Source organism: Heterodontus francisci, chromosome X (assembly GCF_036365525.1).
Source record: "Heterodontus francisci isolate sHetFra1 chromosome X, sHetFra1.hap1, whole genome shotgun sequence".
In the NCBI taxonomy this organism is placed as follows: domain Eukaryota; kingdom Metazoa; phylum Chordata; class Chondrichthyes; order Heterodontiformes; family Heterodontidae; genus Heterodontus; species Heterodontus francisci.
In genome coordinates this window covers 13,094,297-13,115,647 of record NC_090421.1, presented here as the reverse complement: position 1 = coordinate 13,115,647, position 21,351 = coordinate 13,094,297, and the positions used below count along the sequence as shown (strand labels likewise).

Genomic DNA, 21,351 nt, shown 5'->3' with positions numbered 1-21,351 from the left:
GTGGGTGTTGTCAGGGATGGGGGAGGCAGTAAGGGCACGGGGTGGCCCTCAGCAGGCCCCCCCACCACCCCCTGATGCCAGGTCCCTCATTCAGGCACTGTGCCTTTGAACGAGGGGGCGCCCCTTACCACCGCAGCTAGGAAGCACCCCAGACGGTTTCCCATGCAGCAACAGGGCCGCCCACCACACAGATAGTTGTGGCGGGAAGAGGCCCTTAATTAGGGATTCATTACCCAGTTGGGCCTCAATTGGCAGCAGGGCAGGAAGGCCATTCACAGGCCTTCCCACTCCGGAATATATTGTGACAGAGGCAGGTTGGGCGTAGGGTCCACCCCCACCCCACCATCCCTACCTGATATTATGCTTTTCCCACCTCCAAACCTGCAGTGGGGGAGAGCATCAAATTCCACCCCTGAAGTGGGGCTTGTATACACAACCTTCTGACTCAGAGGCAGAAGTGCGACCGACTGAGCCACAGGTAACATAGCAAGATGCCTGATTACCGTGATTTGCACCCTTCCTCCCCACTGCCAGCACTGCCCATCGCTAGCCTAGACTGAGGTCAACTAATACAGCTATAGATTGGGGATTGAACCTGAGTTTTTCCCAGTCTAGCATGGCTGAAAGTTCCATTTTGAGTAGTGCATTTACCCACTGAGCACTGAGAGAAAGCTGATCTGTGATTTGTGTTGCTTTTCTCCATTTCCTCAACTGAAGTTGAAAACCTTTAGTTGTCCTGGATGTAGATAAGACAGGTAAATCCCTTGCTCTTTTACATTAATTTTTACTTCTCTTTATTTGGTTCTGTTATTGGCAGTTTTATTTCTGTACACAGAAGGACAAGGCCCATTATTGCTGATAAATGAAACACTCCCATGGCAGACATCAAGAGGTCAAAATCTAACATTGTTGAGCCCATTTTAATGGACCAAAACTTGTGCAACCAATTAAGTGGTGCAGAGGCCCCTGCCCGACCTGGACTCCTAAATGTGTTTGCCATAGTCCGTGCTCACAACGTGCAATTTTCAAGTCTTGAGCAATTTAACAAGTGATCTTTAAAGGGATTACTGGAGGCCACTCAGAGTAAGCCTCAAAGCTTCCTAAATTTGTTTTTTGTGGAGTCATAAAGGGCAGGAGTGTGCCTTCTAGCTCCAAGGCTTGAGTGTGTCCTTGGGGCCCAACGTTCCACTTGTCCTAAGGTAACAAGCAACCATCCCATCCCAAGTCTTCCTAGGAAGGGCAGCCTGTTACATTGAAAGTACTTCGCCCAAGTGATAGTCTCTTTGCTGAAACAATGGAAGAATTAGTCGAACTGGCGTGTAAATCGGGGTGGAAAAGCAGTGTCTAAACTGCAACATATTCAAACGTGCCTGAGTAGCATGCTGTTCATCAAGGATCAGATTGATAGTTCCTGGATTTATTTTGGCCGTCAGCATGCCAATTTCCTGTCAGCCAAGCGTCATTCACACAGCAGCACTGTTTGAGAACAAAAGTACTCATTTTCTATCTAGGACTGCTCATTAAATAAACTGCGATCTGAAGTATTTTAAAATTCTTTGTTGTACACCTCCTGGCATTTTTAAGATTAATTCTTAAGCAGCAATGGAGGCAAAAGAGAGGGAGCATTTAACTTTTCCCTGGCAGCCACTGCTTAGTCCCTGATTGGTAGATTTGGTGTGGGCGTCCTTTCCATTCCCACAGCAACCTGTGATTGGTCCCCAACTCTCCATTCAGACACAGAAGGGCCACTATAAGCTGATTAAAAAGACAGACAGAAAATCAGCAACACCCAGCTGTGAGGACAGAGTGATATAAAGGAGAAGGAAAGTGCTATACCGCATGTAACCAAACTGGAGCCGGGCAAAGACAGGCTTAGGAGCAGTGAATCTACAAGAAGTTTTCACTGAGCAGTTTGTGAGGTTTGCTGAACAATAATTGTTGTAAAGTTTTTTTTTAAAAATGGATGTACATATTTTGCATGCTCATTCCAATTTTCTTCAAATATATATTAAAAATATAAAGAAACAAGCTTTAAAAATTGTGCTGTTTTCTGTGTTGTGGGTATTTGTGCAAATTTATATTTCAAATTTCCAATTGAACATTTTTGAGTTTTCTTTTTAAAGCATTTTTAAATTATCATAGATCATTATTACCTTTTTGATTTTTAAGACTTTTAAAAAATTTTACAGAATAAATTTGTTTAAATGTGCATAAATTGTTCTTTTTAATCGTATAATGACAGCTATCTCTCACTACTTACTGTCCATCTTTTCCTTCGAATTCTTTGACATTTACTGTGATCTTGTATTTTATTACAAATCTGATTCCTGGTAATGTTCTAACTTGGAGACACTTCGTTTAATGCTATATTCAATAGCAATGTAAATATTAATATGCAACTGAAGCCCAGAAAATGCTGGAAATGGACAGCAGGTCCTCGGCAGAGAAAAGACAGGTTAACGTGTCGGGGGAGATCCTGGCATTAATATACAACAATAGTGCTAGTTGTACAGTAAGCAACAACCATTGATTCATTCTGTTAATGCTGTCTGCCACAATGTGATATGCACACAACCGAGGAATCATGAAAGATTAGCAACTGCAGAAAATTGATGGTCATGTTCTGTGAGACTTCTTTTAGATTTTGGGCACAAGCTTATCTCCTTGACTATGTTCCGAGACTTCTGGCTTTCTGCAAGCTGAGCTGTGAATCTCGAAAGAATTAAATAAGCAACACTGTAAATACCAAACAGGTCAGTCAGCACCCGAAAAAGAAAAGTTAACCTTTTGCATGCAATACGTCACCAGCTGCAAGTTCTTGTGAGGTGTCCTGCCAAAAAGGTTATTTTTCGGGATTTCCAGCATTTTCTGTTTTGCTTTCAGATTTCTAGTGCTTTTTAAAATTTCCACTCTCAAAAGGCTGGCCATTTTTTAAATTATCAATTGTGATATCTGTAATCGAGTCCTCTCTATTTCCTGATCAGGTGAAGACAGCAGTGTATGTGCGGGGGGAAAATGCTGGGAGCTGGAATGTTCTTTTCAGCGCATGGTACTTTGCTGTTAGTGATTGAAGACGGTAGTTTTTTACCTCCATTAATGGTTCCTGTAATTCTCATATGTTGTGCTTCATTCTTGTTAATTTAACAAATATTCTTTAGTGTCGCAGAAGTGTTTGTGGCACAACAAAATGATTTTAACCCTAATATTGGAAGAACCATGTACAATAGAAACATAAGGGTAGATTTTGATTCTGTGCAATAATGTAAAACAAGTGATTCCATTGGCTTCAGTGAAAGTAAACATCAGGAGAGATGTAGATTGGCTGCTGACTCACACAAAATCAAGATTTAACCTATACTCCCTAATGAGTGATGTGTTCTCTTTATCCAGTTGCTCCTATTAATCACACTGCATGGGATGCATGCAGACTGACTTGGTGCCCGAGCAAAGGTCCTTTCTAAAACAAAACCTTAGTACTAACAAGGGTCCATTAAGTGCAATGTATTGTAATATTGATAGTTACGTCTGGTCATTTGCTACTCACAATTTTGAAATTTTTAGATAATTCAGAAAAGCAGGATAAATAAAAAGGAAGATGATTGTGTGTTATCCTTACAGGTACTGTGCGTGACTTATTTTGTGCTGTTCAGTTAGAATTAATATACAACAGAGCTGGAGTTTAGCTTGTCATGTATCAGCTCTGGCTCACTTGGTCAGAGTCCTGCTGCTGAATCAGATGGTTGTGGGTTTAAACCCCCGCTCTGGAGATTTGAGTACATAACCTCGGCTGACACTCCAGTGCAGTACTGAGAGAATGCTGCACTGTCAGAGGTGTTGTCTTTCAGGTCAGATGTTAAACCGAGGTCCCATCTGTCCCCTCAGGTGGATGTAAAAGTTCCCAGGGCACTGTTTCAAAGAAGAGCAGGGGAGTTCTCCCCGGTGTCCTGGCCAATATTTATCCCTCAATCAACATCACCAAACAGTTGATCTGTTTGTGGGATCTTGCTGTGCACAAATCTGCTGCTGTGTTTCCTACATCACAACAGTGACTACACTTCAAAAGTGCTTAATTGCCTGTAAAGTGCTTTGGGATGTCATGAAAGGTGTCATATAAATGTGAGTAATTATTTCACTGTAGATTTGAGCGCACAGTCTAGGCTGATATTTGAGTGCACGACTGAGGGAGTGCTACCTTTCAGAGATATTAAACTGAAGCCCTGTTTCCTTGCGTGGGTAGAAACAAAAGACTTCATGCACCATTTGAAGAAGAGCAGAATGTGCCTCCTGTGTCCTTGTCAACATTCCTCCCCTAAACAACACATGTCAAAGCAGATTCACTGGTCATTCATTCATTTGCTGCTTGTGGACCATGCTGCGCGCAAATTGACTGCTGTGTTTGCTTGCAACTGCACTTCAGGTAGTTAATCTTTTGGCTGTGAGCACTTTGAAGTATCCTGAGGATGTGATGAGGCGCTATTTAAATGCAAATTCATTCCTTCTTTTAACTGAGAAACAATGTTAAAGGAAAACAAGACAAATTCAGCGAATTTCAAAGAATTATCTTTTAAATGGGACAATATACAACTTTAACCCTTATGAAGCCACAGTTGAATGGTCTCGTTGGAGTATGGTTCAGAACCCATTGAGATGGCTCGTCTACTGGATTGACCCAGGCACTCTTAGCATCTAATAGGCTTAAAGTGTAACCTTTGGAGACACTTGTTAGCCAACCAAAGAGCAATTCTTCTCAAAATTTGTTCTCACCTCTAAAATGAACGGGGCCAGGAAGACGAAACAGGTAAGGGAAATATGTTTAAGTTATTTACAGAGTGAAAGGGTTAGCATAGAGAGATTAAGGAGATTTGCCAGGGGAGAAAAGTGACATTAAACAATGCAAATAGGAGAGAGATTGTGGAAGAGAGAGGATGACAAGCAAAAATTCAAAAAGTAGCAGTTTAGGATTCTGATTATAGTAAGCTAATTATTCCTGATGTCTATGTAGCTGTAATGCTGTAATATTGGTCTTTATTTTGGTATCATGTGACCCAAAAACCTATTTAAAAAAAAAAACTGGCCAAGGGAGTTTTCACTTTCCCTGGGTGGTGAGGGGTTACATGGAATTACTTAGAATTTACAGCACAGAACCAGACCATTCAGCCCGACCAGCTCATGCTGGTGTTCATGCTCAATCAAACTTGCTCCTCTAATTCTTCCCAATCTAACTCTCTCTGCATAACCCTCTATTTCCCTTCTGCCTCATATATGCTTATCTAGCTTCCCTTTAAATGCATCTCTACTATTTGCCTCAAACTACTTTGGAAATTATATGTTAGATGATGAAAGTCAAATTGTCAGAAAAAGCACTGTTAGAACACCTTGAATTAACTGAAAGACGCGAAGCATCCTGACCCGCCCAAACCATTAACCTGTCTTTTTTTTCTTTCAGATACGCACAGACCTGCTGTGGACTTCCAGCATTCACAGTTCTTTTCAGATTTCTAGCATTGTTACTTTTCTCTTGTCTCAATTTAACCCTCTGCTGTAAGAGATCTTTTCCTTTGTAGAAAACAAATGCTCCTGCCCACCGATTCAATTTTAAGCAGAATTAACAGGGATGCACTCTTCTCTGCTTTTTCTTTACCACAACAGGATAGTGAGAGAGAAAAAGAGAGCATTAATTTTTGGTTTCCATTCTCTTCCCTCCCTGAGCTCTCCGAATCTAACCATTGTGCTCTCAAACACAATGAACTGAGCCTCCTAGGTCTTTATCAGTCGACTGATTAACAACCTCCCTCTTTCCCCACCCCCGTCATAGTTATACAGCACAGAAACAGGCCCTTCAGCCCATCTCTACTTTCTCCCAACAGAGGAAGGGATACCAGAACCTCGTGTGTTAACTATAACATCCTACTAAATCAAAACTCCTTTGAGAGAGAGTCCACAAACATCATGGCCCAGGGCAGCTCAGCAATAATGTGCTTCTGTTTCCTAGGGTGGGGAATGTCTTCAAATAGTAAGTGGAGACTTGATTGTAATTAAATAGTGGAACATGTGGACCATGTACACTCCTTGGAGACACTTCAAGGAGAAGGGTGGAGTGAGTGTTTTCAATATAAAGTACTCTCCACATCTAAATACAGTGTTAAAATTGAGAACAGAAAGTGCCAGAAATACTCAGCAGGTCTGGCAGCATCTGGGGAGAGAGAAACAGAGTTAACGTTTCGGGTCTGCGACGCTTCATCAGAACTGGGAAAGGTTAGAAATGTAACAGTCTTTGAGCAAGTGAAAGGTGGCGGGGTGGGGGGGAGGGGAAGAAGAACAAGGAATTATTGAGTCCAGAAGGCTGTAGAGTGCCTAATCGGAAAATGAGGTGCTGTTTCTCAAGCTTGCGTTGATGTTCACTGGAACACTGCAGCAATCCCAGGACAGAAACATGGGCATGGGAACAAGATGGAGAATTAAAATAGCCAGCAATTGGAAGCTTGGGGTCACGCTTTCAGTCTGAGCGGAGGTGTTCTGCAAAGCAGCCACCCAATATGCATTTGGTCTCCCCAATGTCGAGGAGATTGCATTGTGAGCGGCTAATACAGTATAATAAATTGAAAGAAGTACAAGTAAATCGCTGCTTCACCTGAAAGGAGTGTTTGGGGCTTTGGATAGTGAGGAGAGAGGAGGTAAATGGGAAGGTATTACACCTCCTGCGATTGCATGGGAAGGTGCCGTGGGAAGGAGATGAGGTGTCAGGAGTAATGGAGGAGTGGACCAGGGTGTCGTGGAGGGAACGATCCCTTCAGAATGTTGACCGGGGAGGGGAGGGGAAGATGTGTTTGGTGGTGGCATCACGCTGGAGGTGGCGGAAATGGCGGAGGATGATCCTTTGGATGTGGAGGCTGGTGGGGTGGAAAGTGAGGACAAGGGGAACCCTGTCACGGTTCTGGGAGGGAGAGGAAGGGATAAGGGTAGAAGTGCGGGAAATGGGTCAGGCATGGTTGAGGGCCCAGGCAACCACAATGTGGGGGAATCCTTGGTTGAGGTAAAAGGAAGACATATCAGAAGTGCTGTCGTGGAAGGTAGCATCATCAGAACAGGTGCGTCAGAGACGGAAAAACTGGTAGAATGGAATGGAGTCCTTACAGGAGGTTGAGCCCCATTATTTTTTGTTTTTTTATTAATTTTATTTTTATATATATATATTCTTTTAGATCATAAGATCATAAGAACTAGGAGCAGGAGTAGGCCGTCCGGCCCCTCGAGCCTGCTCCGCCATTCAATAAGATCATGGCTGATCTTTTCGTGGACTCAGATCCACTTACCCGCGCTCCCACCATATCCCTTAATTCCTTTATTGTTCAAAAAGATATCTACCTTAGCTTTAAAGACGTTTACTGAAGAAGCGTCAACTACTTCACTGGGCAAGGAATTCCATAGATAAATTATTTATTTTTTAACCATGTGCTAGTCTTAACCTTATTTTTCATGTTTTTGCTTTCGTACAGACCTGTTTATTATTCTGCCATTAGCACTCTCTCTGGACTCATGCTTTTTGTCTTTTGCTACAACTATTTAGCACTCAATTTGCATTCTGTTCCGTGACATCTGTAATTTAATCTCTTTCCCCTCCATCCTATCACAGTCCTTCCTTCTTGCTCTTCTTCCCCCCCCCCCTCCTTTCACATGCTCAAAGACTGTTACATTTCTAACTTTTCCCAGTTCTGATGAAAGGTCACAGACTTGAAACGTTAACTCTGTTTCTGTCTACACAGATGCTGCCAGACCAGCTGAGTATTTCCAACACTTTCTGTTCTCATTTCAGAGCTCCAGCATCCGCAGTATTTTGCTCTTATTACAGTGTAAAAGTTGTCTGATAGGAGATGTTTAGTGGTCATTATGATTTCAGTAAAGTGCAACAGTATGGAGGGGGGTGAGAAAGATTTGAAGTTTCTCTATTTTAGGCAGTTGTTTTCTCCTTAATAGGATTTTAGTAATGTTGGGCATGTGAAACGTTTGTACAATGTCCACTTGAACCGTATTGTGCCTTAACAGAGCATTCTCAGCTACATGACACTAAGATCAGGTACTGGTGGATACAACTCTATCACGAGGAGAAGAAACAGGTTATACGAACATACGAATTCGGAGCAGGAGTAGGCCACTCAGCCCCTCGAGCCTGCTCCGCCATTCAACAAGATCATGGCTGATCTGATAGTAACCTCAACTCTACATTCCCGCCTACCCCCGATAACCTTTCACCCCCTTGCTTATACGAACATAGTTCAGCTGGAAGCAGTTGTAGGAGTATCACACAAGAAAGATAATGTGTAATTGCTGAGGTGTGTTTTTCTTCTGTTACCAAAGGGCGAAACAACTCCAGCGAAAACACGGTTGTGCTAAAGGGGATTTCACACTGGATGAAAGATCCTAGGCTGTGGGCTGATGATTTCCTGAGTGCTGCTCCACACTGCGAGCATCCAATTGAGGAATCAGCAGTCTTGACCTCAGTACCCCATCCCCTTGCTTGAAGAGATCTCCTCCTACGAAGTAGCTGCTTCTATCTCCAGCTCTGTAGGGAAGCCTGTGGGTTGGGGACCAGGGCTGGTTGCTTTGCCTCTCAACCTGCAGTGTGTTACAAGGTTGGGATTTGGATTGGTGCTTGAGGGCTGGGTCACAATTCTGATAGAATCAGCAAATCAGCCGACATTGACAGCTTGGGATTCTAACAGCGCTGCCTAATGCTGGGACCATCCTGAGTAAAATACAATAGTTCAGAGACATGCTGTCAAGAGGGAAATATCACAAGCTGAGAACATTTGGTACCGACTGAGTATGTAACCTGGACGTTGATACATAGGAGTGTCCATGATGGTGTCACTTGGCATCACCAAAGCAGCTCCTTGGAGTGAAGACAGACCCAGAAACTGGAATACTTCTGACCAAGTTGAGGAATTTTGAAACATTTGGGGGAGGAAGTATAGATCAAAAGCACTCCCCTCTTTTTGTCTAATGGTGAGCATGTACATTGTATGAAAAAAATTGCACTAAATTGAAATTTTATGAATTATTGTTCAGAATGTAAAATTGCAGATATTTATGAAATAATATAATGTTTTCCTTGATCCAGCCCCTTCCAGTTCAGTGAATATTCACAGTGATTGCTTCTATTTGCTTCCAAAAGGCATTTGATACAGTGCCACACAACAGACTTGAGGAAACTTGTAGCTCATGGAATAAAAGGGACGGTAGCAACATGGACATGAAATTGGCTGAGTGACAGGAAAGTGAAAGTAGTGGTTAATGGATGTTTTTCAGGATGGAGGAAGGTTTGTAATGGAGTTTGCTGATGATACGAAACTTGGAAGCATTGTGTACTGTGAGGAGGATAGTGTAGAACTTCAAAAGGAGAGCGACAAGTTGGTGGAATGGGTGGACAGGTGGCAGATGAAGTTCAATGAGGAGAAATGTGAAGTGATTCATTTTGGTAGGAAGAACATGGAGAGACAATATAGAATAAAGGGCGCAATTCTAAAAGAGAGGCAAGAGCAGAGGGACCTGGGTGCAATATGTGTATAAGTCATTGAAGGTGGCAGGACAGGTTGAGAGAGCAGTTAATAAAGCATACTGTATCCTGGGCTTTATTAATAGAGGCATAGAGTACAAGAGCAAGGAAGTTATGTTGAACTTGTATAAGACATTAGTTTGGCCTCAGCTGGAGTACTGCATCCAATTCTGGGCACCGCACTTTAGGAAAGACGTGAGGGCATTGGAGAGAGTACAGAAAAGATTCACGAGAATGGTTCCAGGGATGAGGAATTTCAGTTATGAACATAGATTGGAGAAGTTGGGACTGTTTTCCTTGGAGAAGAGAATGCTAAGAGGAGATTTGATAGAGGTGTTCAAAATCATGATGGGTCTGGACAGAGTGGATAGGGAAAAATTGTTCCCACTCGTGAAAGGATCGAGAACGAGAAGGCACAGATTTAAAGTGATTGGCAAAAGCAACATGAGGAAAAACTTCCTCATGCAGCGAGTGGTTAGGATCAGGAATGCACTGCCTGAGAGTGCGGTGGAGGCAGATTCAATTGAGGCATTCAAAAGGGAATTAGACTGTTATCTGAAAAGGAAGAATGTGCAGGGTTATGGGGAGAAGGCAGGGGAGTGGCATTGGGTGAATTGCTCATTCGGAGAGCGGGTGCAGACACGATGGGCCGAATGGCCTCCTTCTGTGCTGTAACATTTCTGTGATTCTACTTTTTCCCTTCTTGTTCAGCTTCATTCAAGCTACCCGACAGAGATACCGACCAGAATGAAAAGTTTCATTGCTTTGGCTTTACTTTCCATCTTGCTGAAAATGTGTCAGGGAAATCATGATGGACAGTTGGCAAACAACGGAGTTCTGACCAAGGTACTGACACGTTTCCCATCCCTCAATCCTCCCGAGAGCTCTTGACAATTTTTCGATAAACTTTACTCTTTCTTTTGCATCATTTTGTCTGCCCTGCCATTCTGGAGATCATTCTAATTTTGCTGTGCAACATGACACTCAGAAAATCATCTAAAAGTTAACTAAACAATCTAACTTTTTGACCAGCTTTTGGCCACCTATCCTAATATCTCCTTATGTGTACTGGTATCAATTTTTGTTTGATAATGCACCTTGGGGCATTTTACTCTGTTAAAGACACAATATAAATGCACGTTGTTCTTGTAAAATCAGACTGACAAAGCATGAACGGATCAAAAGCTGTTGTGCGGTACATTTAAAAGTCAATGGAATGCAGGTGGCCACTGCACAAAGGGGAAAAACAACTTGTTACTAAACATTTAAAATTAGTATTGAGCCTCTGCGGATTGGTGATCGTAATATGGTTGCGTTTGACAATCCGTGTCAGGAGCAACCAAGACAGCAATGTATCATTTGTAAAAACGCAAGCTTCAATATAATGAGGGTAAAAGAAATAAAGAGATATGTATTCCTGACAGTCAAGAAAAAACAGAGCATTTTAATAATCTAATATTAAATATGCAAGAGCACTGTATAGCCAAGAGAAATATTAAGAAGCTAAACAGGCAGACCTCAAAATGGACAGAGAGAAGTTACAGGGAAAAGGGAGCAGTGACCAATAGGAGGGGTCATAGAGTCATTTGTCTACCCTGTCTAAACCTGTCATAATCTTGTACATCTCTATCAAATCTCCCCTCAATGAAAGGTCACTGACCTGAAACGTTAACTTTGCTTCTCTCTTCACAGATGCTGCCAGACCTGTTGAGTATTTCCAGCTCTTTTTGGTTTTATTTCAGATTTCCAGCATTTGCAGTATTTTGCTTTTATTTACTCCCCACAATCTCCTTTGTTCCTAACCTAACCTTGTAGCTAAATTACCTCATCCCTGGAACCATTCTGTTAAATCTCCTCTGCATCCTTTCAACGACCCTCACATCCTTCCTAAAGTGTAGGCCCTAATAATCTGAAGCCCTCCCTCCTGCACCATGCCTCAAGCCATGAGTTGATGCTCACTATCTTCCTATCTCTACGCTCATTGGCGTGTGGCACTGGGAGTAATCCAGAGATTACTATCCTCGAGGTCCCACTTTTTAACTTCCTCCCTAGCTCCTGAAAGTCTGACTATAGGTCCTCAATACCTGCCCTCTCTATGTCGTTGGTACCAACGTGTACCACAACTTCTGGCTCATTCTCTTCCCGCTGCAGAATATTCTGCACCCTCTCCATGATGTCCTTTATTCTGGCACCAGGGAGGCAACACACCATGCTGGATTTACAATGACAGTTACAGAAATGCCTGTCTGTTCCCCCAACTATAGAGTCTCCTATAACGACTGCATTTCTATTCTTTGCTGTTACCTCCTGTGCAGTCCCTTGCCCATTGGTGCTAATGGCCTGGACTGCATTCCTTCAAGGTGTCATCACTCCCAGCAGTCTCCAAAACTGAGTACCGGTTTGAGAGTGACACACACGCTGAAGACTCCTGCACTTCCTGCCTCTTCCTACTCTTCCACCCATCTACTATCTTGAACTCTTTCTACCTGTGGGGTGGCCACCTCCTGGAACATACGATCCAGAAAATTCTCATCCTTCCTGATGCTCCGCAGTGACTCCAGCTGCCCCTGAAGCTTAAACCCTGAACTCGAGCTCAATCAGCTGGCAGTAGGTCTTGGCTGCCCATTCATGCTAAAGTTGTCATTAAAATTTAAGCTAAATGCTAAACTTAACTAAATTTAAAACCCTTAAAATTCCCTCACTCACCAAATTCCCCAAGTTCAGTCATCTGTAGAAGCAGTACTCTGTAGAACTGGACTCCTTGCTATTCCATGGGGTATAGGAGAATCTTTGGCAAAAAAGGAAAGGTGAAGAGTAAACTCAAAGACAGCAGATGGCAAGCACAACAACAACTTATATTTATATAGTGCTGTTCAAGTAATAAAACATCCCAAAGTGTTTCACAGGAGCATTATCAAGCAAAATTAGACACCAAGCCACATAAGACAATATTAGACCAGATAGCCAAAAGCTTGGTCAAAGAGGTAGGTTTTAAGGAGCATCTTAAACAGGAAAGAGAGGTAGAAAGTCAGAGAGGTTTAGGGACAGAATTCCAGAGCTTAGGGTCTAGGCAGCTGAACACATGGCCACCAATGGTGGAACAATTAAAATCGGGGATGGTCAAGAGGCCAAACTTAGACGAGCACAGATATCCCAGAGGGTTGAGATTACGGAGATAGGGAGGGGTAAGACCATGGAGGGATTTGAAAACAAGGATGAGAATTTCAAACTTGAGGCGTTGCTTAACCGGGAGCCAATGTAGGTCAGCGAGCACAGGCGTGATAGGGGAACGGGACTTGGTGTGAGTTAAGACACAGGCAGCAGAGTTTTAGATGACCTCAAGTTTACGGAGGGTAGAATGTGGGAGACCAGCCAGGAGAGCATTGGAATAGTCAAGTCTAGAGGTAACAAAGGCATGAATGAGGGTTTCAGCAGCAGATGAGCTGAGACAGGGGCGAAGTTGGGCGATGTTGCTGAAGTGGAAATAGGCAATCTTAGTGAGGGCTTGGCTATGTAGTTGGAAGCTCATCTCGGGGTCAAATGTGACACCATGGTTGTGAACAGTCTGGTTTAGTCTCAGACAGTTACCAGGGAGAGGGATGAAATCGATCGCTAGGGAACGGAGTTTGGAGTGGGGGCCCAAGACAATGGCTTCAGTCTTTCCAATATTTAATTGGACGACTTCTCTGCTCATCCAGTACTGGATGTTGGATAAGCAGTCTGATAGTTTAGCAACAGTGGAGGAGTCGAGAGAGGTGGTGGTGAAGTAGAGCTGGGTGTCATCAGCGTACATGTAAAAACTAACACTGTGCTTTCAGATGATGTCGCCGAGGGGCAGCATGTAGATAAGAAATAGGAGGGGACCAAGGATAGATCCTTGGGGGACAACAGAGGTAACAGTGCAAGTGATACCCTGGCTACGATTAGATAGATAAGAATGGAACCAGGCGGGCGTAGTTGCACTCAGCTGGACAACAGTGGAGAGGCGTTGGAGGAGGATGGTGTGGTCAACCGTGTCAAAGGCTGCAGACCGGTCGAGAGGGATGAGGAGGGAAAGTTTACCTTGGTCACAAGTCACATAGGATTTTATTTGTGACTTTGATAAGAGCTGTTTCGGTACTGTGGCAGGGGCAGAAACCTGATTGGAGAGATTCAAACAGGGAGTTCTGGGATAGATGGGCACGGATTTGGGAGGTGACAACACGTTGAAGGAATTCAGAGAAGATTGGGAGGTTGGTGATGGGTTGGTAGTTTGTAAGGACGCTAGGATCAAGAATTGTGTTTTTGAGGAGAGAGGTGACGAAGGCAGATTTAAAGGAGAGAGGGACAACACCTGGAGAGAGAACCATTAACAATATTGGCTAACATGGGGAGCAGGAGGGGAAGTTGGGTGGTCAGCAGTTTATTGGGAATAGGGTCGAGGGAACAGGAAGTGGGTCTCATGGATAAGATAAGCTCGAATAACACTGAAGATCATTTCATTATAACAGTGAAAAGGTGAGGCAGGGAGGAAGGTAGATCTCAGAGATAAAAGTGTGGTTGCTGAAGAGTAAAGGACAACAGTAGAATTACTTAATTTCTAGAAATATTCATTTGGAAGGAAAATACTGCCTCCTTATCCAGTTATTATAGTACAGTGGATATCTCCGAGGATTACAAAATCAGGGAGGAGGAGGGACTTGACAGCGTAAAGAGTTAAGGATTAACACATGCATTTGACCAGATAGTATGTCCCGGGATGTTAGAAAGAAAGACTCGCATTTTTATAGCGCCTTTCCCAATGAAATAAACGTGAAGCGTTGTCACTGCTGTAATGTAGGGAACCTGGGAGCCAATTTTTGCACACCAACAACCAGCAATGTGATAATGACCAGATAATCTGCTTTTATTCGGTGTAGGTGAAGGAGGCTATTGGGAAATTTACAGGGCACTTGCTATGGACATTGGGTACCAGAGAGGCTCTACATGATTGGTGGCGGAAAACATAGTATCTTCATGTGAAAAAGAGATCAGCTTGATCCAACCAGCTACAGACCCATTAGGTTAGCATCATTATTGGGTAAATTAATGGAAATCAGCCGAGGGAATAGTCTGCGGGAAGGCCTGTACAGCAATGAAGTACAACCAGTAGGGATTGAGGAGCGCAAAGTCCTGTTAACAACCCTCCTTGACGAATATAAGGGTGTTAAAAACAGAGTTGATTATGGATTTGGCTAAGGCATAGTTAATTTGAATTTCTAGAAAACTTTTGTCAATGAGAGACTTCAAATAAAATAAAAACCATGGAAATCCAGGGTGGAACATGGAATTGGATGGGAAAAAAAAGATAAAAATAAGAAATACTACTTATGAGAGATGTAAGCCTCGATGTTAACCAGCCCTCCACCCATATTGGGTGGGAGATGGGGGAGGGGTTAAAAATGAAAAATCAGTAATAGTGCCATGAAATTATCATCAATTGTCATAAAAACCCATCTGGTTCACTAATGTCCTTTTAGGGAAGGAAATCTGCCATCCTTACCTGGTCTGGTCTACATGTGACTCCAGACCCACAGCAATGTGGTTGACTCTTAACTGCCCTCTGAAATGGCCGAGCAAGCCACTCAGTTGTCGAGGGCAGTTAGGGATGGGAAACAAATGCTGGCCTTGCCAGCGATGCCCACATCCCATGAAAGAACAAAAAAAAAGTTCCTGTTTCTGGCAGTTGTTCTGATTGGACATCTGGGATATCTGCTCTTCACAATATTTAGAAAATGAACTTCATGAAAGTATTAAAAACATACATTTGCATTGGAATCCCAGAGTTGATATTATCGTCCTCGAGAGGCTAGTAGAAAGCTCAAGGAAGTTGGGTTTGCTTGAGTTGTTGGCATAAGCATGTGCAGGAAATTCCAAAGGAAATGTGTGTTCAAAGAAATAGAGAAAATAAGGGATAAACAAAATGAAAGGAACAAGGATGAAAGTTGGGTAACAATGGATGACAGGTATGTACTCTGTGGTAGAGGTGCTGAATCTCCCGTCTTCTGTTGCAGGGAAACCCGAATGCAGAGAAACTTCCCCTCCTCTTTCTGAAGCGTTTCTATGACGGTCTTTCCTATGACGGATTTGTGGGATTGATGGGAAGGAGAATGGCTGGCAAGTACCAAATCAACTCGCAAATCTAGAATTGAACGTTTCAAATGCACTCTGCGGGTGTGGGCATCACGGACAATGTTGGCATTTGTTGCCCATCCCAGTTGCCCTGAACTGAGTAGCTCCCGAGGCCAATTCAGAGAGCAGTTAAGGGTCAATCACATTGGTGAGGGACTGGAGTCTCATCTATGGCCAGACTGGGTAACGACGTAAGGTTTCCTTCCCTCAATGAAGCAGTTAGGTTTTTACAAAAAATTGCAATAGCTTCACGGTCATTTTTTTTTTTACTGATACCAGCTTTTTATTTCTGGATATTTGTAAACTGAAACTTCCCTGGTGGGATATGAACTCATGTTCTACTGCATTAGTAGTCTAGGATTCTGGATTTCTAACATGACCACAACACTACTGTACACCTACAATAATAGTGTCATAGTTGTGCTACTCAAGAAAAAAAAAAAGTGGCATTATTTTGTGGTCTGGGTTGTCAGTAAGGTCCCTTTTTTCTCCCCTTCAGCATCTGGCATTTCTTTGGCATTATACAGTTGTGCCGACAATGTTGGTTTTGGCAACAATGCATTGGAGGAAGCTGCCAATGAGAGGGGCACAGGTTTAGTGTTCCAATAGCATCCTAGCAGGTTATTGTCACCTTTAATTGCACACAAGGTGGGTGGGTACATGTCACAGGGTATACAACACTGTACAGAGAACAGCAGACTCCTGGGAGGAGTGACGTAGCAAATTTATGCAGTGAGTGGCTGAGCAAGACCAAGATTCCCACTCCTGGCTGCTTTCCAGTGACGCCTGCTACTAATACACCTGTGTTGAGCAGCAGATTCCGCCGTGATGCCCCACACAGTGGAATAGCCTACCAAAGCTCACTGTCAATGTTCATAAATGAAGAATAAGTATTCAGCGGTGAGGTAATGAAGCTAAGTGACCCATGTGGAACAATTCACCTTGAAGGAAACAAGGCCTTTCAGAGAAGGAAGCAAATTAATGAGAAAATGAAGTGAAGAAGTTACTGGTTGCACAAAAGAGCGTCTGATGGTTGTAAATGCTGACAGAAATGTGGTGAATTTGCACAAACCGAGCGTTATTTTTATTTTTTTTGCAGATACAAAGGAAATGCCTGTGGCTCAGAAACGTAAGTGTTCCTAAACAGATTTTCCGATTAGGCAAACTGTTTTATTAGCCCATGTCTGCCTGTTTAGTGTGCAGAAAGCCCGCTCCCACTAATCATTTGCGAGAGCCAGCTTCATTTATACAATTTGGCCTGGCTTTGCAAATTTGGCAGCCAGGTGAGGAAGAATGCAGGAAAGATGAGGCTGCTCAGAGTCATAGCCATAGAGTCATAATGGTACAAGAGGAGGCCATTCGGCCCATGCCAGCTCTCAGTGAGAGAAATCCAGTCAGTCCCATTCCCCCGCTCTATCCACAAAGCCCTACAAAGTTTATTTCCCTCAAGTGCCCATCCAATTTCCTTTTGAAATCATTAATCGTCTCCACTTTCACCAACCTCATAGGCAGCGAGTTCCAGGTCATTACCCCTCACTGCGTAAAAAACTTTCTTCCTCACATCACCCCTGTATCTCTTGCCCAAAACCTTAAATCTGTGTCCTCTAGTCCTTGTACCATCAGCTAATGGGAACAGCTTTTCATTGTCTACCTTTATTGTTGGGTGTCTTGCAAAGCATTAAGGTAGATAAGTCCCCAGGGCCTGATGGGATCTACCCTAGAATACTGAGGGAGGCAAGGGAAGAAATTGCTGGGGCTTTGACAGAAATCTTTGCATCCTCATTGGCTACAGGTGAGGTCCCAGAGGACTGGAGAATAGCCAATGTTGCTCCTTTGTTGAAGAAGGGTGGCAAGGATAATCCAGGAAATTATAGGCCTGTGAGCCTTACATCAGTGGTAGGGAAACTATTAGAGAGGATTATTTGGGACAGGATTTACTCCCATTTGGAAACAAACGAACTTATTAGCGAGAGACAGCATGGTTTTGTGAAGGGGAGATCGTGTCTTACTAATTTGATTGAGTTTTTTGAGGAAGTGACGAAGATGATTGATGAAGGAAGGGCAGTGGATGTTGTCTATATGGACTTTAGTAAAGCCTTTGACAAGGTCCCGCATGGCAGACTGGTACAAAAGGTGAAGTCACACGGGATCAGAGGTGAGCTGGCAAAATGGATACAGAACTGGCTCGGTCATAGAAGACAGAGGGTATCAGTGGATGGGTGTTTTTCTGAATGGAGGGATGTGACTAGTGGTGTTCCGCAGGGATCAGTGCTGGGACCTTTGCTGTTTATAGTATATATAAATGATTTGGAGGAAAATGTAGCTGGTCTGATTAGTAAGTTTGCAGACGACACAAATGTTGGTGGAGTTGCAGATAATGATGAGGATTGTCAGAGGATACAGCAGGATATAGATCGGTTGGAGACTTGGGCGGAGAAATGACAGATGGAGTTTAATCCGGACAAATGTGAGGTAATGCATTTTGGAAGGTCTAATGCAGGTGGGAGGTATACAGTAAATGGCAGAACCCTTAGGAGTATTGACAGGCAGAGAGATCTGGGCGTACAGGTCCACAGGTCACTGAAAGTGGCAAAGCAGGTGGATAAGGTAGTCAAGAAGGCATACGGCATGCTTGCCTTCATCAGTCGGGGCATAGAATATAAAAATTGGCAAGTCATGTTGCAGCTGTACAGAACCTTAGTTAGGCCACACTTAGAATATTGCGTGCAATTCTGGTCGCCACACTACCAGAAGGACGTGGAGGCTTTGGAGAGGGTACAGAGGAGGTTTACTAGGATGTTGCCTGGTCTGGAGGGCATTAGCTATGAGGAGAGGTTGAAAAAACTCTGATTGTTTTCACTGGAACGACGGAGTTGGAGGGGCGACATGATAGAGGTTGACAAAGTTATGAGCAGCATGGACAGAGTGGATATTCAGAAGCTTTTTCCCAGGGTGGAAGAGTCAGTTACTAGGGGACATAGGTTTAAGGTGCGAGGGGCAAAGTTTAGAGGGGATGTGCGAGACAAGTTTTTTTACACAGAGGGTGGTGAGTGCCTGGAACTTGCTGCCAGGGGAGGTGGTGGAAGCAGGTACGATAGCGACATTTAAGAGACATCTTGACAAATACATGAATAGGAAGGGAATAGAGGGATATGGGCCCCGGAAGTGCAGAAGGTGTTAGTTTCGGCAGGCATCAAGATCGGCACAGGCTTGGAGGTCTGAATGGCCTGTTCCTGTGCTGTACTGTTCTTTGTTCTTTATCTAAATCTGTCATAATCTTGTACACCTCGATTAAATTTCCTCTCAATCTCCTTTTGCTCCAAGGAAAACAACCCCAACTTGTCCAGCCTAACCTTGTAGCTAAAATCTCTCATCCCTGGAACCGTTCTGGTAAATCTCCTCTGCACCGTCTCAAGGACCCTCACATCCTTCCTGGAGTGTGGTGACCAGAACTGGATGCAATACTCCAGTTGAGGCCTAACCAGAACTTTGTAAAGGTTCGGCATAACTTCCCTGCTTTTGTACTCAATACCTCTATTTATGAAGCCCAAGATCCCATATGCTTTGCTAACTACTCTCTCAATAGGTCCTGCCACCTTCAAGGATCTTGTGCTTTGTCAATGGTGGACAGGCTTTGAGGATTCAGGAGGTGAGTTACACACTGCAGAATTCACAGCCTCTGACCTGCTGTTGTATCCACAGTTTTTATATGGCTGTCCAGTTAAATTTCTTGTCAATGGTGGTCCTCAGGATGGTGATGGTGGGGGATTCAGTGATGGTAATGCCATTGAACATCAGGGGGAGATGGTCATTGCCTGGCACTTGTGTGGTGCAAATGTTACTTTCCACTTAGCCCATGCCTGGATGTTGTCCAGGTCTTGCTGCATAAGGGCACGGGCTGTTTCAGTCTCAAAGTCGTTGTGAATGTAACTAAACATTGTGCAATCATCAGCGATCATCCCCACTTCTGACCTTATGATGAAGGGAAGGTCATTGATGAAGCAGCTGAAGATGGTTGAGCCTAGGACACTACCCTGAGGAACTCCTGGGGCTGAGATGATTGGCCTCCAACAACCACAACCATCTTGCTTTGTGTTAGGTATGACTACAGCCAGTGAATAGTTTCCCCCCGATTCCCATTGACTCCAGTTTTGCTTGGGCTCCTTGATGCAGCACTCTGTCAAATGCTGTCTTAATATCAAGGGCAGTCACTCTCACCTCACCTCTGGAATTCAGCTCTTTTGTCCATGCTTGAACTAAGGCTGTAATGAGGTCTGGAGCTGAGTGGCCCTGGCAGAACACAAACCGAGCATCAGTGAGCAGGTTATTGCTGAGTAAATGCCGCTTGACAGCACTGTCAATGACACTTCCCATCACTTTGCTTATGATTGAGAGTAGACTGATGGGGTGGTAATTGGCTGGATTGGATTTGTCCTACTTTTTGTGGACAGGACATACCTGATAGAGACATACAGCACAGCAGAAACAGGCCCTTCGGCCCATCGTGTCTGTGCTGGCCATCAAGCACCTACCTATTCTAATCCCATTTTCCAGCACTTGGACCGTAGCCTTGTATGCTATGGCATTTCAAGTGCACATCTAAATACTTCTTAAATGTTGTGAGGATTCCTGTCTCTACCATGCCTTCAGGCAGTGTGTTCCAGACTCCAACCACCCTCTGGGTGAAAAGATTTTTCCTCAAATCCCCTCTAAACCTCCTGCCCCTTACCTTAAATCTATGCCCCCTGGTTATTGACCCCTCCGCTAAGGGAAAAACTTTCTTCCTATCTAACCTATCAATGCCCCTCATAATTTTGTATACCTCAATCAGGTCCCCCTTCAGCCTTCTCTGCTCTAAGGAAAACAAACCTAGCCTATCCAGTCTCTCTTCATAGCTGAAATGCTCCAGCCCAGGCAACATCCTGATGAATCTCCTCTGCACCCTCTCCAGTCCAATCACATCCTTCCTATAGTGTGGTGCCCAGAACTGTACACAGTACTCCAGCTGTGGCCGAACTAGCGTTTTATACAGCTTAATCATAACCTCCCTGCTCTTATATTATATGCCTCTACTAATAAACGCAAGTATCCCATATGCCTTCCTAACCACCTTATCTACCTGTACTGCTGCCTTCAGTGATCTATGGACAAGTACACCAAGGTCCCTCAGACCTTCTGTACTTCCTAGGGTCCTACCATCCAATGTATATTCCCTTGCCTTGTTAGTCCTCCCAAAATGCATTACCTCACACTTCTCAGGATTAAATTCCATTTGTCACTGCTCTGCCCATCTTACCAACCCATCTATATTGTCCAATAATCTAAGGCTTTCCTCCTCACTATTTACGACCCCACCAATTTCCGTGTCATCCGCGAACTTACTGATCATACCTCCTATAGTCACACCTAAATCATTAATGTACACTACAAACAGCAAGGGTCCCAGCGCCGATCCCTGTGATACACCACTGGTCACAGGCTTCTACTTTCAGAAACAACCCTCTGTCTCCTGCCACTAAGCCAATTTTTGATCCAATTTGTCAAATTACCCTGGATCTCATGGCCTCTTACCTTCTTAACCAATCTCCCATGCGGGACCTTATCAAAAGCCTTACTGATGTCCATGTAGACTACATCAACTGCTTTAC

The 21,351-nt window shown here is 43.7% G+C and overlaps 1 protein-coding gene across 1 annotated transcript in view; it reads left to right on the top strand.

Moving 5' to 3' along the window:
- The first annotated feature begins 1,857 nt into the window (after positions 1-1,857).
- Positions 1,858-21,351, top strand: part of LOC137358519 (tachykinin-3-like) — a 36,821-nt gene continuing 17,327 nt past the window's right edge. Inside the window, exons 1-4 of the mRNA XM_068024428.1 lie at positions 1,858-1,919; positions 10,265-10,399; positions 15,586-15,688; positions 16,803-16,832. Of these exons, the coding sequence (XP_067880529.1) occupies positions 10,301-10,399; positions 15,586-15,688; positions 16,803-16,832 (232 nt within the window). The 5' untranslated portion in view covers positions 1,858-1,919; positions 10,265-10,300. The remainder of the gene's footprint in view (positions 1,920-10,264; positions 10,400-15,585; positions 15,689-16,802; positions 16,833-21,351) is intronic.